Here is an 18,911-nt window from a genome sequence, read left to right on the forward strand (position 1 = left end):
AAATTTTCAACTACATTGAAGAGGAAGGAATTGCTAGAGAACAAAGAATTACAAGATCGACTAGACCGAAATATAACTACTGGAAATGGAAATGGAGAAAAAAAAATGGATTTTTTTCGGTAAATGTAAATGGACTAAACTCCCCATCAAAAAGAAATAATTTTTTTAGGAAACTCCAGAAATTAAATACAGATATAATTTGTTTACAAGAGACACACATAAAAAAACAACATTATAAACTATTGGAATACTCAAAAATTGGGAAGCTTTATTATACATCAGCACAACAACAACAACAACAAAAAGAGGGGTAGCCATATATGTTAAAGAAATAATAGACTCTAAATTAGTATACTCAGATGAAGAAGGAAGAATTGTAATGGTTGAAATATATTTACATCAAAAACAAATACTGTTAGTGGCAATTTATGCCCCAAACAACAATCAAGAACAATTTTATCAAAGGTTACACAGGAAATTAATAGAAATGGAATACCAAAATATTTGTTTAATAGGGGACTTTAATGCGATAGTAGACGAACAATGGATTACAAAAGTAACAAAACAGGAAAACCTATAAGAAGAAGATTACCCAAGACATTTTTTAATATGGCAGAGGAAATTGAAATACAAGACGTCTGGAGAGAAATTAATCCACAAAACCGACAATAAACTTTTTACTCAAATAGCCATAAATCCTGGTCAAGAATTGATATGATTTGGATGACTTCTGAATTGAGGATGGATATACAGGAAATTGAGATAGAAATAGGTACATGGGCAGACCATAATCCTCTAAAAGTGACATGGAAAGGAACACAAAAAACCCAAGATGGGTTAAAAGACAAAGAATTCATAGAGTTAGCGAAAAGAGAAATGGAATTTTTCTTCAAAGAAAATAAAGAAAAAGATACATCACTACAAAATCTATGGGACACAGCCAAAGCGTATTTTAGAGGCATAGCTATAACGTATATGGCAAAGAAAAATAAACAGAGAAGACAGCAATATTCATCATTAAAAGCAAAATTTAGAAAACTAGAGATAGAATTATAAAAAAACCCACAGAAAAAGACCTTGAAAAGAGAAATGGAAATAATAAAACACAAGCTAAATTTGTTGGACTCAGAAAAATTGGCGGAACAGATAAAGAGAGCAAAACAAAACTTCTTTGAAAATGCCAATAAGCCAGGAAGATGGCTAGCCTATAAGCTTAAAAAACAGAAAGAGAAGAAAATAATACATAACTTAGTAGATGGGAAAGGTTGTTTACAATTCAAAAAGGAAGAAATAAAAAAGATAATTAAGGAATACTATAAGGAATTGTATGATAAAGAGGAGGCTGTAAGAGAGAGAACTGCTCAATACTTAGAAGAAAGTAAATTGCCAAAAATTCCAGAGACATTTAAAACTATGTTAGAAGAAAGAATAACAATGATGGAGATATCAGAGGCTATAAAACGACAAAAAAATGGGAAAACACCAGGCCCAGATGGGCTCCGGCAGAACTTTACAAAAATTTACAAGACATATTAAGCGAACCACTGAAAGATGTTTGTAATGGACTATTGTTAGAGGCTAAACTTCCAAACACATGGATAGAAGCAAATATTACTTTGATACCAAAAGAAGATTCAGACTTGACGTATATTAAGAACTATAGACCGATTTCATTACTTAATGTGGATTATAAAATTTTTACTTCAATAATGGCAGAGAGATTGAAAAAATACTTAGTTGAATTCATACATCCAGATCAAAACGGCTTCTTACCAAAGAGACAAATTAAAAACAATTTAAGGGTGATAATGGACGTATTAGAATACTATGAATTACATCCAGGGAAACAATTAGCATTAGTATTTTTAGATGCTCAAAAGGCATTTGATAATGTTTCCTGGCAATTCATGATTCAGCAACTGCAAACAATGGACTTTGGAAAGAACTTTACAAATATGATAAAAACAATATATAGCAACCAGACAGCAAAAGTGATAGTGAATGGAGATTACACTGAGAGCTTTGAGATAAGAAAAGGCACGAGGCAAGGGTGTCCACTATCTCCATTATTATTTATCTTCACTTTGGAAGTGTTAAATAGAAGGATTAGACAGGACATAGAAATTAAAGGATTGAAAATAAAAGAGGAAACATATAAGTTACAAGCATTTGCCGACGATCTAGTAATTTATCTTGGAAGACCCTTTAGAGACGATTCCTAAGCTATGGGGAAAGATAGAAGAGTATGGAGGAATGGCGGGATTAAAAATAAATAAAGAAAAAACTAAAGTAATAGTTAAGAACCTCACAGATAAAAAAAAAGGCAAATGCTAGAGAAAACAGAGGTACAGATAGTGAAAAAAGTTAAATACCTAGGTATTCATTTTTCGGCTAAATGCTCATCAATAAAAGAAGACAACTATACAAAATTATTGAAGCAAATAAAGCTAGACTTGGAAAAATCTGCAGCTGTCAACATTAGGAAGAATTGCTACAGTAAAAATGAACGTATTGCCAAAGATTTTATTTCTATTTCAAACAATTCCGATAAAACTTGAGAAAAATTTTTTTCAAGATTTAAATTCATTAATTTTGAACTTCATTTAGCAGAAATGAAGAAAGCTAGAATTAAGATGAAAATATTACAAGATGATAAGGAAAATGGAGGATTTGGGCTGCCGGAATGGGTGTTGTACTATCAAGCATCTGTTTTAACATGAGTGAAAGAATGGATAATGCTTAGAAACAAAAGGTTGTTGTATTTAGAGGGACAAGATGTACAATTGGGGTGGCACGCTTTCTTATGGTATGGGAAAAACAGAGTCCATAAGTATTTTCAAAATCACTTTATAAGAAATGCCTTGTTAACAGTATGGGAAAAAATTAAAGCTAAAATATATCTAAAAATTCCAGGGTGGTTATCAACGATGGAGGCATTTGTACATCCAACTTGGTAGACTTTGAAAAAATATGGACATATAGAGATATTCTAAATACTGATGGAATTTAAAATCTAAACAAGAACTGGAAAATCAGGGAATCAACTTGTCATGGTGGGCACATTTACAGATAGAAAAAGTAGATATGAAAAAGATGTAAAAATGTATGGATTTTATAAGGATCAAACTGTGTTTGATAAGATTTTGTTAACCTCAGATGAGAAATTAATTAAGAAAATGTATAATTTTTTGTTAATTTTGGAAATGGAAAGCGAACAAGTTAAAGAAACAATGATAAGATGGGCAAAAAACTTTGGCTATAATATAGAATTAGAAAAGTGGCAAATGTTATGGGAGAGAAACTACAAACTAACAATGTCAACCTCATATAAAGAAAACCTGTATAAAATGTTTTATAGATGGCACTTACCGCCAGCAAGATTAGCAAAAATGTTTAAAAATATGTCAGATAGATGCTGGAAATGTAAACATAATATAGGCACGTATTATCACATTTGGTGGACATGTGGTAAAGCTAAGGTTTACTGGAGAAAGATACATACGTGGTTAGATAAAATATTAAGTGAACATAATAATAATAATAATGATGATAAAGTTGGAAGGGACCTTGGAGGTCATCTAGTCTTACTAGGCATAATGCCTGAAACGATTAATAAGCAGAATTTATATTTAATTTTACACATCACTACAGCAGCGAGAATAATCTCCGCACAACATTGGAAGAATGAAGAATTGCCATCAGAAGAAGAAATAATCAGGAAAATATTGGAATGTGCAGAGATGGACAGATTAACAATAAGACTGAAAGACAAAGAAGACACAGACTATTACCAAATTTGGGATTTATTTTACCGTTGGTTAGAGGAAAGAATGAAGGATTAGGAATTGAATGTATTAGCATAGCTAATCCCAGACAACCCGTTGATTGGAAAAATTAACATATGTATACAAAAGAAAACCAATAAAATCTTGAACAAAAAAAAAATTCAACTACATTTTCTTGTTTGTATGATAATATGAATATTACTCTGATTGTTCCAATTCTCTCCTTTATGTAGTAGTCAGCCTTTAAATATGTTAGGATGTTTTAATTTAAGATTATAGGGAAAGAATTTAGATTAAATAGTATTTTCAAACCTATAGAGATATTTAAAAAGAAAATGGCTTCCATCTAATTTTGAATAATCAGGTAACATTCAAGAGAATCCTATTGTCAAGTATACATTTAAACTTAAAATAGTATAGCATAATCACCACCCTTTTACCTTCATTTGATATACTTTCATGTTTTACATCTATTACATCAGCTTGTACTTTTTTCAGTAAGACACTTCTATATACCTAGAGAACAAGAGACAGCAAGATTTTGTAATTTGAGGGAGCATGATTGGAACTATTCTTAAATCTGCAGATAGCATTTGAATAACAAAAGCAAAATATTTATAGATATGCTGAAATATACTTACATAGCTATTAGCTTGTGGCTGATTTCTATAACATTTCATTATGTCCTGAAAAGTTCTTTCTTCTTTGGACACCTGAACAAGAAACAGTTGTAACTGATTAAAAAGAAAAGGTTCCTGTACATAAACCTAAAATAGCTTTCTACAGCATTTCCAAAGAAGAATCATTTGATATAACCACAACTAGAAAAAAACCTCTATTCTCTTTTTTGAATTTTTGCTAAAGATTTTGACCTCAAATATCATAGGGATTCACACCTAACAAAATTGAAGTATTTAAAGGAATTCTTTGTCTTTTTTGCTTAGCAACTGCTCGCATAGTTTCTCACTTCTAACAAATTAGAGAAGATGCTTTTTTCTTCTCATAATCTACCTGTTTTTCATATTCATTTTCCACCAATCACATAATTTGGAATTTAAAAAGCTCACATAAGATGGAAATTACAGATTGATTCAAATAATCACAGACACATTAGATATAAACTGAAATGAGGTTTTTAGGAACAGCTGTATGATAACAAAAAGTAGTAGTACTTTTATTTAACATGTACTTGCAGTTAAAAGTATATTATAGAAAGGGACTAGTTATGTACAAAATGCAAGGGCATCTATCAAATTTCTATTTAATGAGGCTATGCAGAACTTCAGAAAAAAAGTGAAAAATATTTCAGAGCTTGCAAGAACCCAAATATAGTTCTAAAGCAGGGGTGTCAAACTGCCAGCCTGTAGGCCAGATGTGTCATGCCAAACCCACGCCCACCCTACTGCTGGCAATGGAAAAAAAGGTGTGATACATTGTGACACATCATGTGACGTTGCGAATTTGACACCCCTCCTCTAAAGCAATTGTGTCTTCTTTGCTACATTATCTTCAGAAAAGACTTTATTACACAAAGTTGCACAAAGGAGTGATATTTGTGCTCCTACTTAGAAGTACCTTTTCCAATTTATTTTCAAAGCATAACTCTTTTTTGCATATAACCATCTGTGCTATTGTAATAATGGAAAACAGCCTACTATCTATTGTAACAGTATCCTGCTCAGTTGGCCAAAGGAAAAAACTTAAGAGTACCTGGAAACAAAGAACCTAGGAATATGAAAAACATTTTAACAACATTTGTTCTTTAAGCAATTTATTACAATAAGGTATTATAAAGTTCATTTCAGAACATTAAAAAATTACATTTTGAAGGCTCTCTTACCTTTGCCATGATATAAAAAGCACAGAGAAGAAGCTGATCTAAGTGTCGATCTTTCATTAGATCTGTACAGTGGACTAAAGTGAATTCAAAACAAGTCCATATCTTCCCTCGTAAATCATTGGAAACATCCAATTTTGAGCATAGATCACGTAATCGAACACTTGCCAAATTGTATACCTAAGAGGAAATGCCACACTAAGGTTTTTTTGTTTTGTTTGTTTTCAGGAATTTGAATCCCTTCTGAAAAATTATTAGTGGTATATGCTGCTAATTTAAAATTTTTGCAAGCTTATGAATATAATGCTGAAAATTACTGTGCAATTTAATTATTTTCAGGCATACTTTGAATAATGACTGGATCCAGACTCTTTTTAACATGAGATTTTATTATATGCATTATAGTTACTTAACATTGTTCAAATTGATAGTATAGAATATAAAATGTAAAAAAAAATACTGAAACAAAACTGAAAAAAATAAAACAAAAAAATCACAAGTATTTTCAATAACTCATTTTCCCCCTTCTTTAGCCACTGTCCCTAGCCACTAATCGCTATGCAGATATTTATACTTTTCATGAAATGTTGACCATGCACTCAAATGGCTGGTTGATTGTGTATAACATGGCAAAGCACCTGGACAGGTGCCTCCTTTACCCATGTCTTTTTATTGAATAAATAAGATAAAGACAGGTTTTGCTCATATGTAAAGTCATGCAAATGCAGACATAGTAATCATTTTTTATCTTGAAAACTAAAACTCAAGAGCCTTTAAATAGGAATTCTATCAAGCTTTTAGAAACTCTATATAAATAGCAACTATCAGATTACTCCTAAAGTTACCAGAGAAATATGGCATGTATTGGGTCTTATCTTTATTAAATGACATATTTTTTCATCAATTTTTTTCTTTCCTATTTCTTATCAATTAAGGCAGAACAGATTAGCCAAGCAGATATCTGTGCATGCAGGTGTTTGCTTTTTGTTCCCTTACTGTTTTCATTTTTTCTGCTCTTTGAGGATGCAAACTTGTATTCTTTTTTTGCCTTCTATTTTTCTGGTCACCTTTAATAGCTTTCTTGCTTTTGCTTGTTAATCATGACATCATCAGTGATATTAAGATACCACTGAACAATATTGTTCAATTAGAACAATTAATCAGTGGAACGACTTGCATTAAGAAGTTGTGGGTGCTCTAACACTGGAGGTTTTTAAGACAATCATTTGTCTGAAATAGTATAGGGTTTTGCTTGAGAAGGATGTTGAATTAGAAGAACTCCAATTCTGTTATTTTGTTATATATTTTCTGACTTGCAATTAGTTTGCAGATAAGCATTTATGATTATTGTTTTAAATAAGTCTCAAATATCTGGAACATTGATCCTGTTTCTCCTCCATCTCCTTTTTTTTCAAGTTTCTTATTCTAAAGTTCAGTAGGTCTATGTTTGACTTCCTCAGCAATTTTCAGTTATGTATGTATTATGTTATATCTGAACGCACCATAGTCAAATTAATCTATCCCAGATCAAGTGATGTGTGCCATTTAAAATTAATCCTAAATTGATTTCACAACCAACTCAATTAGATCAGTTTTTAGAGAGTTTTTAAAAAGTTAATCTCTTTATCATTGATATGAAAACTATATGAAAGTCATAGGAATTGCCTTGTATTCTTGTTGGATATCTCTCTTATTCTAATTTCAATACCACTTTGAGAATTTTAACCAGGGAAAGAATACTCCAAATATAAAAATATTTTAGGTTTCTATCCATAACCATTCTGCAGAGAGGTCTGCCTCACATATTTCTGATCTTTAAGTTGTTATACCACATTGGTGCTATGTGTATTTTCTTTTTCCTAAAGAGTTTGAATCTAGACATACACTTAAATTCCCTGTTTTGGTTTATAAGCTTCTAACATCAACATGTAAGATCTGCACAAATGTACCTTTCCAAATGTCTTTTTATTTTACAATTCTTTGTTCTTTTTGACAAGTTATATTCTACTGTAGATTCATATTTGAGTTCATCTCATTATGATTATAAAAAATTATTGGATTATGACAAAGATTTTAATTTTCTAGAGGTTATCTATTATAAGCAGAATATTACTCATCTCATGTTAGCTTTCAAAGTGTGTTGTGATTTTTAGTAACTCTACTTTGCATAGCTTTAGATTATTTTTATGAAAAATTTCTGCTAGTGGTCATGGTGGAATATTTTAATACAAAAAATATTTACAAATACATTCTACCTTTCTGAAAAAAAGTGCTAGAGATCCAGTTTTCTTTGGCTTGTTTCCTGAATGAAAGGGTTCGCTTGGAGGAGGCTGATGTGGACAAACAGTCATTAAAGCATTAGCACTGAGTGGGACTTGTCCATAGCTGTCCACTTTAGAATCTTCAGATAAGTTGACTGCAATAGGTATCAGTGTGATCCTTCCTGTCTCATTTATATTGCCTAAGATACATGCAAAAGTTATTGATCTGTTTATGATATCCTTTCTTAGGTTAAAATAAACATTCTGAAAATGCATGATAAGTCAATACAGAAGGCTCTACATCTTAATACAACCTTAATTTTTTCAATAGATTAACATAATTTAGGAATAGGTGATTCATAGGCCTGCTGAAGTTTCTCATTGTTGCCTCAATAAACACTGTATTTTGTCTTTACATTAATGTGTATTTGTCTCCTATGACATAGCATAATATAGAGTCAATATTTCCCCATGGATGCCCCCAAAGCAATATATTTTTACAAAGATTATACTTAGAGGTCCTGAAAGACTTTTTGCTACCCAAATGAGCTCATATTTTATTTCCAACACTTTTGTCAGGGATGCCCAGAGGTAAGAAGCTAAATTATTTGCATACCAAATACACAAAATGCTATTTAATAGCTTTCCCCGTCCCTGCTAATAAAAAAAATGTAACACTAAATTAAACAACAATTTGCTCTTTTTTCATATCTATATCAGTTATTTAAGACAAATATTTCACTCCAAAAATGTTCATACCATTACCCTTTGCCATTAAAAATTCTAACAAAAACTGTATTGTTTCATACCTACCATGTAATGGGATTGTTACTTTCTGTCTTGTTACTGTAGTTTGTGCCATACTTAGAGCAATTTCATCAGGTGAAACAGACATATGCTTGTCTGTTTTTAGTTTTATTCCTTCAGCATATCTTTTTTCTACAGATTTTGTGGGAGGGCTTTCATCTCCAAAAAGTCTTCTTTTAGCACTTCCTGCCATAGGAGAATTGTAACGGTCATGAATGGAGATTGGAGACAATAGCTGCAAATCTAAAATAAAAAAGAAAAGAATTACTTCAAAATGCAGTAAATCAGAGGGACAAAAATCTTTTTGTATTCAGAACGATATAAACTAGACAATGTTCAAAAGTAGAACACCAAAGGTCACATAATATTTCTGTAATCTTATAATAATAAAATAAGTTTTCATTTTACAATAAATTATAACATTATAATCCACTGGAATTTTTTTCAGTTTATATAAGCAGTCATAGCTATATCCAAACTGAATTTTACAGTTCTCTACAAACCAAGAAATTTACTAAAAAATGTAGTATACCCAGTTTGTATAAAATAAGGAATGAAGAGACAATATCTGAAGGATCTCTTCTTTGAGAATTCACTCATTTAGAATTCCCCTCCAAAGGGGCAGTGAAAATCATGGCTATCACTCAGTCTCCTTTCATATAGCTTTAGAATCCATTTCCTGATACCAATTACTGTCATTTCAATTTGGTTGCACTTTCTCTATTTTATTGAAAGGTATGAGTTTTCATGAGATGCAGCTTATTTCATCAAATCATGAACTAACTAGACTGATGTAGGATTTAATATGGGATGGTGGGAGAGAACAGTCAGGGTTTTACTGATGCAGGCTACATATGAGAAGATTACAAGTACCTTATCAATTAATAACTGTAATGTGTTAAAATTATTGTGTTTGTGGAGACTTCAAGATTGCTTGAAATTTTCTGATGTGAGTCCAGCAATCTGTTCAATTGTGTTATTCAAATTGCATTTTTTCCAAAAACAGTCACTTTAAGGTCTGCCATAGAATATCTTGAGAAGTTGAAATGTTCAGATATTACTTTGTCCTTATTTTGATATCACATTGTGGCCATTAATTCTTTTAAGACAAGTCTGTCCCATCTAGAAGGGCACTGCTAACAGATCATGGCCTATAACAGTGATAGCGAACCTTTTAGAGACTGAGTGCCCAAACTGCAACCCAAAACCCACTTATGCATCGTCTGGTGCTGGTGGGTGCGGCCCATTGGGTGGGCATGGCTTTAGTGGTAACAGCAGACTGGGTGGGAGTAAAAAGTTCAATCAATCAATTCCAACTTTGCAAGATCTTTTTTTCCCCGCGAGAATTTGAAATTGACTGATTGATTGAACCTCTTTTTTTTGTACACAGCGGTGGAGGCCTAAAGCGAAAAGGTTTTATAAAACCCAGTTGAAGGCCTAGGATTGGGGCAACGGCGCGCATGCCCACAGAAAGGGCTCTGCGTGCCGCCTCTGGCACCCGTGCCATAGGTTCGCCACCACTGGCCTATAATCATATTAGAAGAACAGCATGTTGAGGAAAACAGTTCAAGGGAAAAGAATGTTTTAAAAGTAAACAGGATGAGTACACCAAAACCAAAGAACAAACTGTGAATTTCTACTGGAACGACAACATGCCCTTATATGGTAGTATGTCGGCTGTTGAGGTAACCTGAGCAGAGAAAGACAGAAATAATGTATTCCGGTTAGGCGCTTCTGATAGATTGTGATCTCTGCAGGCCTTTCCAATGGGGCCAAAGGGGAAGGAAAATGGGGCATCACGATAGTATGTATAAAAATGACTGTGCAACGTGGTTTGCATGTAGTCCGTTGCTTGGGAACTTCCTGCCTGAAGTCTTGACTCGGATCCACTGCGCTTTGCAAACCGCTGTTTTCTTTTCTTTGTTAGCAATAAATTTTGTTTTCTTTGAAACCGAATTAATGGACTTAATTTGTTTTTGAATTCGTGCCCAACAATGTGAACATCTCCTTTAATCTTGAGTATGTACTTGTTGGGCCAGGCCTTTGAAAGTATAATTGGTATAGTTTTGATGCTAAAAAAAACTGGGTTTCTTGCAAGGACTGGACAAGAGAGGCCTATATTGGATTGATACATGTGCAGAAACATACCTAACATATTTGAGATAGATCTGAGAGACAGTTTGGTATAGTGGTTAAGATATCAGACTAGAAACTAGGAAACTGAATTCTAGCCTCACCTTGGGCACAAGCCAGCTGGGTAACCTTAGGCCAGTCACTTCTCTCAGCCTTAGGAAGAAAGACCTAGTAAGCCACTTCTGAAATGCTGCCAAATACTGCAAACCTGTGGGGAGCAGTTGCTAGGAATCAAAACTGACTTAAAGATATGTTTTCCCTGTCACTGCTGCACTGAAATAGCTAATTGATACATCAGCAGCATCAGCCCACATCCATACTTTCAGCTAGTGTCACTGTTTTCAACAGTATTTCCCTTACTGCCTATACAGAGGTGGACAGCCTTGGTATGTCACAGTGGAGAACTTGATGGAGATGATAATTCAAACAAGCTTAGTTACACTAATGAAATTGAGCTAAAAAAGCTTTAAGTTGCATGGTTTTCAGAAAGACTGAAATACATTTCTTCTGGACTTTAATTAGATCTAATTCTATCACTGTACCTGAGCAAGATGTTCTTTTAGATATAAAATATAATACTTCAACTTACCTCGTCTATGATTGCCTTCATGATTTGTCCGAACCTCTTTTACTCTGGGGTGCATGATAGGAGATGCTGGCATCATGGGAAGATATCCTAATCCTTTTCCTCCGTTTCCTGTTTCAAAATTATTTGGAAATATTACCTGGAGAAGAAAAGGTAACAATTTCAAAAGGCAAAAATCATACTATTTTACAATTCTGTTATAACTCGTGTCTTTAATACAAGGAATCTTAACATTTTTTAATCATACAGTATTTTCAGTTTTTCAGATTTGAAAGATTTAAGTAATTTCCATGTTTTAAATATGAATTATTTACTTGACAACATACTTCTTCACAGCGAGGAACCTCATCTTCTGAGGCTTGAAGGACATCCCAAAGTACAGAGTCTTCTCTCCAGGCTAGATTTTCAAGTATCTGTTCCTCAATGCTGTTGAGATGTTTTACCATATCTCTTGAGAGACCTTCTTCTGAACGGATCAATACTTCAATCACCTTGAGTGCAAACATTAGTTTAATCACATACACATAATACAAATCCAAATTTTATCTATCCCAATGTAGGAACACAAAATATTTCATGTGAGTTTCATTTTACAAATGAATGCATTCCTTTGATTTTTTTTTCACAGTAAATGATTGTTTAAAATATTTATTTTGCCCAGAATAGTTTTTAAAAGACCTTATGTAGAACCATTTTCTTGCATACCTTAAGCACTTCAATGTTTTCCAGAAAAATAAGCAGCTTCAATTTTATAAGAACTTAGGGTAGAATAAGAACTGTTATTATGATTAAACTAACCTGAATATAATTTGGTAGATACAACTAGTCCTTGTTTACTGACCACTCGTTCAGCAACCATTCAAAGATATCATAGTGATGAAAAAGCAATATTATGGCCAATTTACAACCATATGTCATCTTCACAACATCCCCCAGTTATGTGATTGCCATTACAGTGAGTATGCACCCCCTGAGCAGAGCAGGGGGGAAGTTGGTGATAGGAAAGGATAGACAAACTGCCTACAGATATTACTTGTTTCCCACTTCCCTGGATAGTAGAAATTAGACAGGAAGAGATTTCAGAGAGTGCTGTAGGTTGTTTGCATAACATCACAATCACATTGCTTTTGATGTGTGCAAGACAATAAGCAGATATTCTAAATGGAGGGAGTTAGAAGGCAAAAAAGGCCAAAGATGTGAAACTGAGAAGTGTTGTCTCTTTCCAACCAGAATAGCAATAGCACTTAGACTTATATAGCTTTATAGTGCTTTACAGCACTCTCTAAGCGTCAGCATATTGCCCCCAACAATCTGGGTCCTCATTTTACCAACCTCAAAAGGAAGGATGAGTCAACCATGAGTGGCAATCAGCAGAATTAGCCTGCAATATTGCATTCTAACTATTGCACCACCACGGCTCATGAAAGCAGTCATGATCACATGATTTCCCATTCAGCAACCTCTTTGCTTAGTGGAGGAATTATTGTCCCCAACAGGACAGCTAAACAAGGCTGCCCTCTAATGCAAGTCAACTATAATCCAGTTATGTCTTTTTTATTAGTTGCCAATTTCTTTTGGTTTTGGTTGATACTGCACATAATTTTTGTAAAAGTAATTCAGTATCAACTGTGGATTATACTGATACATACAATAAGAGCTTGAACTGGTTGCTATCTATTATAGAATGACAAATGAAACAAAACAGGGCTTGCTAATTGACCACTTGGAAAAGCTGAAGTCATCTTGTGTAAAGATCAATGCTTTTTCTGTGCTTACCTTATAGAAATAGAATGGCTTGACATTAAGAATATCAATGATCCAGGGAAAAGTTCTTGGTGAACGATATGCAAACAGCACTATTTCAAAACAACATGCAAGCAAAGAGCAATGGAAAATATCTTGCTCTAAAATGGTCTAGAAAGAAGAAAAAATATTTGAAACCTATAATCATACAAAATTATCATTTATTTTTAAATTCTTCAAAATATTTGGGATGCCAAATCGATTCTTTGGAATGATCTGAGGTTAGATTTTATGGGAATCTCTAACATCATACAGGTTGGGGACCGCTGATCTAAAGAAGAAAATGAACTGGAGGAAAAATAATATAAATAAAGAGCCATGTGCTCAAGCTACTTTATACTGATCTTTGGTTCAATTACAGAATTGTTGCTTCTCAAAAAATTGACAAGGTTAGCATCTTCAGAAATGCTAAAACTTACTTATGAGCTCTTCTCAACATGTGCTCCATCAAAGCACCTTATATAAGATTAAGCCAAATTCTATTTTCAGAATGAGAAAACTATTACAGCAAATAACAAGTGAATTACAAAACCCTGTTTGATTTTTTTTAAGGTGTTCTAATAAATTTTTCTCCATAGTTCTGAACTTACAGACATGTCTTTGCCAGGCAGCCTTCGCTTTTCTTGTATCATTATAGTTTCCAAGCTTTTATAATACAAAATTTCTGCCAATTTTAATCGGTGAAGAGCAAAATCTGAGAATTAAGCCAAATATTAATAATATTTAATGATAAATAATACATAAATAAAAAGGTTAATACTTAAAATCTTGTCCAGTTTATCTGCAATTTTTCTGTAAAGCAGTATGTGCCTTCATATTGATCAAGAATACATTAAAGGCTTCAGCTCTTAAAGAATAAGTTCTATATAGAATTATCAAAAAACAAATTCCACTGCTTATAGCATCTATATTTGAGTAAATGAATATAGGCCTATAAATGCAGGAGATATTTAACAAGTTAGAAAAACCAGTATCAAAGCAGTGGATAAATATATGCCAGAATTGTCAAATAACAAAAAGACACTGTAACATATTTCAAAGTTCATATTAGGATATGAAAGAGCAGTGGCACTCATCATGCAGATTCCTTTTGGTTTGGAATACAGAGGTATCCAAAATTTGCTAAATCTGCCTATTTGTTCAGAAACATCAGCAGATAAGTACTGTACTACAGTAATGTTTTTCTTTCAGGTTCTCTTGGAGATTATTGTAAAATTAGAAGACTGGGATAGGTAAAAGTTTGGGCCCATTTCAACTGCCATTCTTTAATTTAAAAAGGAAGGAGTTATAACTAGAAGAAAAATATTATCATTACAATTAAGATAACATAAAGATCATCATTTTTTTCCTGTGAACATACTGGTGCACATTAAAAATGAAATTATGATGCATACATACATATGTGTGTGTGTGTGCGCGCGCGCATGCGCGTGTGTGTGAGCCCATACCTGCAATCGTTTTTCTTTACATTGGCTCAAACCATCGAGCACAACCATACTTTCAATTTTACAGAGGCTAGAGTCATTGCTTATGATACAACTAAGAGCGGCCGCCTGCTAAACATTCTGTTAACTGGCATATTGAGCTATTGCCAGCTTACCAGACACTGCGCCAGTATGTATTATCATGCAGGAGGACTGAATGGATGACTCAACGGTCACTTCCCCCCGGCGCGAGCAGGGAGGCAGAGGATCGTAACCTCTCACTAGCCAATACATCGGCACAGCAGGAGGTGACAAGGAGGCAGACCGGACCCATGGACATTAGGAGAGGGCATTTTACCAACATGGAGAGCGATGCCATCACGATGGAGGAGAGACCAGCCGAAATGGCAGTATCGCATGCAGAAGAGTTGCTCGGGTGGCGGGACGAGCGCGCAGGGCAAGATGAACTCTCCTGCCAGGTGGAGCGAGTAGAGAGAGGCAAAATGCCAAAACTTAAAAAGACATCAACCAGCCTGATGGAAATAGGATCGATACAATTGATTGCGGGAGGACAGGGGCCGAATAGACCCATAATGCGCTTGTTAGCTAAACTGCTAGCTTCACAGAGACTATAAGAACGTGCCTCCCATTCCTGGCTTACACCGTTAACGATGTCAGCAGGTGCTGACGAAAGCTCAGTTTTAAATAAATGTTTACTTTCGGTGATCCGTGTTTCTAGTTTTATTATGAATATACCCGGGATTCGCATTTTTAGGACAATTATCTATATCTATAGTTATATAGAGATAGATATATGATAGATAGATAGATAGATAGATAGATAGATAGATAGATAGATAGATAGATAGATAGATATAAAACCATACATGCACATATACATATACCCACAAATACACGCTTTTTCTCCTATTCTTACCTAAATGGCATACCAGTTGATCACTGATTGATAGAGTATAATTCTGACAGAAAATTTCACCTATCCTTTTCACTCCTTTCAGGATATTCTCCATAGGATTCCGTATACATGATCTATAATGGAACATAAAAATACATAATTTAAACATGATTGGCAAATAGCATCTTGTTTAAAACAAAATATTAATATGCATTTCAAACTAATTACAGATAATGTAATGTTTTTTAAAAATAAACTTTACAAACAAGAAGTCTCCCATAATCATTTTAACAAGTGAATGTATTAATACATTTCATACTCATTATACTACTCCCACCTGAGGTAAGCAATGTTACACCAAATGCAGAAAAGTAAGAAGTAATAAACAAAATAAATTACAGGAAGGTGATAAGTTAAAAAAGAAACAATCTAATTAAATTTAAATTAAATTAATTAAATTAATACTAAATCAAGTTTATATTAATACTACTCTCTCTATGTTTCTGTCCTTGCAAATCATTCTTCCACACACACTGATTCATTCCTGACATTTGCTCTTTAAACTTTTCTTTTGAGAATCTCATCAATTCTACCTATGCACAAGTTTCTCAGTCTCCTCCTTTCTTTCCATCCACTCTTCCTTCATGTATTTATTTTGCAAAACAATCCTCTTTTATTCTTGTTGCGATAAAACCACAGCACCTATTTATTTTTGATGCTATTATGCAAGCTATTCTCACTGGATTCAAATTACTCTTAAATACTTATTTCTATAGAACATAAGAAACTTGTTACTATAATAGCTATTTTGGGTCTTTTTTAAAATATTTCTTGCAGGAAATCATATACTACATTCCTACTTTCTATCAGCATTTGCACATCACTCTATGTCAATTACCTTTGCTTTTAAAATACTAATTTGCAGATCTATACTCCTTCATCTATCATGCAACCTGCCTAACCTTTCCAAGAAATCATTCAAATCATGAGCAAAGTATTTTCTTGCCCCCCCAAAAATTCTGTATCTCCAGTTTTCACTTTTTTCAAATTCTATTGCTTCTGCATTTATTTGAGAATCTGAATAGAAAACCTGACCTTACAAATACATAGAAAAATAATTGTGTTTCTCAGCCATGATTGAAAGTTCCTTTAAACATAACAGTAAAAATTTGTTCTTTAAATAATAAGACATTGCACATTGCTTTTCAAAATATCTAAAATTTCAAATAATTTGCGCTTTAACATTAGAGGTTACAATTCAGGAAACATAGCATGATTATTTATGTTCTAAATTATCATCAGAAAGATGAAAATCAGAAATTAGAGATATGAACAACATAGAAGACAAATGTAATACAACTTACTCAAAAATAGCTACAAGCTGTTCACTTGGTGCATTTTTCAACCCTGCTACAATACTTTGTAACCGGCTCACGCTCTGTGTTGCAGAAGCAACTGGAGTAATTACTGATTCCTTCTCTTTTAGATAACTCCTACCAGTTAAAGGGGTTGACGGTGCAAAAGATCTTTTCTGAAAGTTAAATAAAATCTTGTTTAAACTGGCAACTGCATAGTCCAACATCACTATATAAATTTCAACAATTACGAACAGCAATTCAGAAATCATTGATATTGTACAGAGACATATTATTACAGCATCACAACAGATTCATTTTGAGACTTTCCTATGGCAGGTCTTTAGTGCAAAAAACTATGGAGTTTCAGCTATTCTGAAATGGGCAGAGAATAATACTGCTCTTCCTCACACAACCCCTCCCCCTCCCTCCAAATCTCTCAATAACATGCATGATGAGTTATGTATGATCTGTAAAATTATTGGTTTCAGCTAGCATGACAAGCCTTCATTCATCATGGTGGAAATAAACTGTAATGATTTTCAGTCAGTGAACTTCCTAGATATCTTTTCACAATACATTTCTTTACTTCTGAAAATCAAATAAATGATAGCTTTGCAGTAAGTTCAAAATATTTTCTACATATTTGGCAATAATATTCATTTAACTGCACTAAAAACAGATGAACTATTTCAGTGGTTGATCTGAGAACACTATAGAAAGAATTCCTTTTTTCAAAAAAATTATAACTGTTTGCCAGGTCAGAGTTGATGAATGACTAAGCTAAAAATATTCCATCCTGGTTATTGTTTAATGCTATAACTAGTATATTTGCTTAAAACAAAACTTAAATTACCTCAAAATGCTGTTGAAGATGACATTCAACATGAGCTCTTATATTCCCACCTGGTGTAGCTGCACAACATTTTTGAGGTGTTCCAATTTCTTCTTCTGCATCTGTTCCCAAGAAAACCCTTTCATCAAAATCACCTTTTGTGAGAACATATTCTTCATATTCTTTATTCAGGGCCTTGCTGAAAAAACAAGCAATATGTAATGTTGAATGATTATTCCTCATTAATATACACTCAATCATATTCTTCCTTATCTCACTACTGATTTTTGAAAAAGAACACATTGATGTGATAGCAGGGGAAATGAAGCATCTGCAATTGCTATTATATAAAGACCTTTAAAACTCCAATCTTCTTTCATAGCGCTGGAAACTCTCTGATTAAATGGGGTTGTTTTGAAGTTTTTTATTTCCAGGACTAGAAATCTAACATAAATAAACTCCCTAAATCCTATCCATAGCCTGTTCAGGTAATTATAATATGGTTTCATCTAACATTCATAAATACTCCCCAATAGCAATTCACCATATATCCCAGAAACAACAGTAAAAACATTAGTTTTAAAAATCCAATGAGCAATTATTCCAACAGCTACCATACTTGTTACTCAAAATCAATCTAATTTGTATGCTAAAATCACATAGAACAGCCACTTCTGGAATATTTTAATATATACTTTAGACAATGTGATTAAATAAAACACTTACTTGTTATTTACAAAGTTGCTTGGATCCAAAAGACAATCTCCTTTTAAAATCTAAAATCATTAGAAAAACAGAAACAGATAAGCAAAAACAAGATACCAGATTATCTGACAGCCTATGTAATTTGTTGTAGTTCGGGTAACTTTGTACAGAAAGCATTATTTATTCAGAACGATGAATAAGCAATGTTTTCCTCTACTGATTATTGAAACATAAATATATAGCAGTTAACAACTTGTCAATTAAAATAAACCTGATTTTTATGATGCTTTTCTGAAACATAAAGAACACATGTACCTTCTTTTAATAATTATTCAGAAAATATCATCACCTAACTCCCTTCCCTAAGCCCTATGTATCGATATGTGTATCCAATCACATATTTTGTTACATAGTCTAAACAAAGCATAACCACACAAAAATCTCCTATATAGCTAGAAGATGAA

General features: G+C 33.1%; 1 protein-coding gene across 2 annotated transcripts in view; it reads right to left on the minus strand.

Annotated features, from left to right (window-relative positions):
- Window positions 1-18,911, minus strand: part of RBL1 (RB transcriptional corepressor like 1) — a 35,328-nt gene that overhangs the window by 6,986 nt on the left and 9,431 nt on the right. The window contains exons 7-19 of one of the 2 annotated variants that reach the window (XM_039319135.1): window positions 18,469-18,518; window positions 17,764-17,941; window positions 16,917-17,083; window positions 15,574-15,686; window positions 13,803-13,906; window positions 13,186-13,323; window positions 11,736-11,900; window positions 11,413-11,548; window positions 8,697-8,933; window positions 7,875-8,083; window positions 5,626-5,802; window positions 4,427-4,498; window positions 4,226-4,301 (exon numbers count right to left, since the gene is read on the minus strand). In XM_039319135.1, the coding sequence (XP_039175069.1) occupies window positions 4,226-4,301; window positions 4,427-4,498; window positions 5,626-5,802; window positions 7,875-8,083; window positions 8,697-8,933; window positions 11,413-11,548; window positions 11,736-11,900; window positions 13,186-13,323; window positions 13,803-13,906; window positions 15,574-15,686; window positions 16,917-17,083; window positions 17,764-17,941; window positions 18,469-18,518 (1,822 nt within the window). The remainder of the gene's footprint in view (window positions 1-4,225; window positions 4,302-4,426; window positions 4,499-5,625; window positions 5,803-7,874; window positions 8,084-8,696; window positions 8,934-11,412; window positions 11,549-11,735; window positions 11,901-13,185; window positions 13,324-13,802; window positions 13,907-15,573; window positions 15,687-16,916; window positions 17,084-17,763; window positions 17,942-18,468; window positions 18,519-18,911) is intronic. The other variant, XM_039319136.1, reaches the window with a different exon arrangement.

The sequence above is a fragment of the Crotalus tigris genome, unplaced genomic scaffold (assembly GCF_016545835.1).
Source record: "Crotalus tigris isolate CLP2741 ecotype Arizona unplaced genomic scaffold, ASM1654583v1 scf7180000022411.5474196:2289641, whole genome shotgun sequence".
NCBI classification, from domain to species: Eukaryota; Metazoa; Chordata; class Lepidosauria; order Squamata; family Viperidae; genus Crotalus; species Crotalus tigris.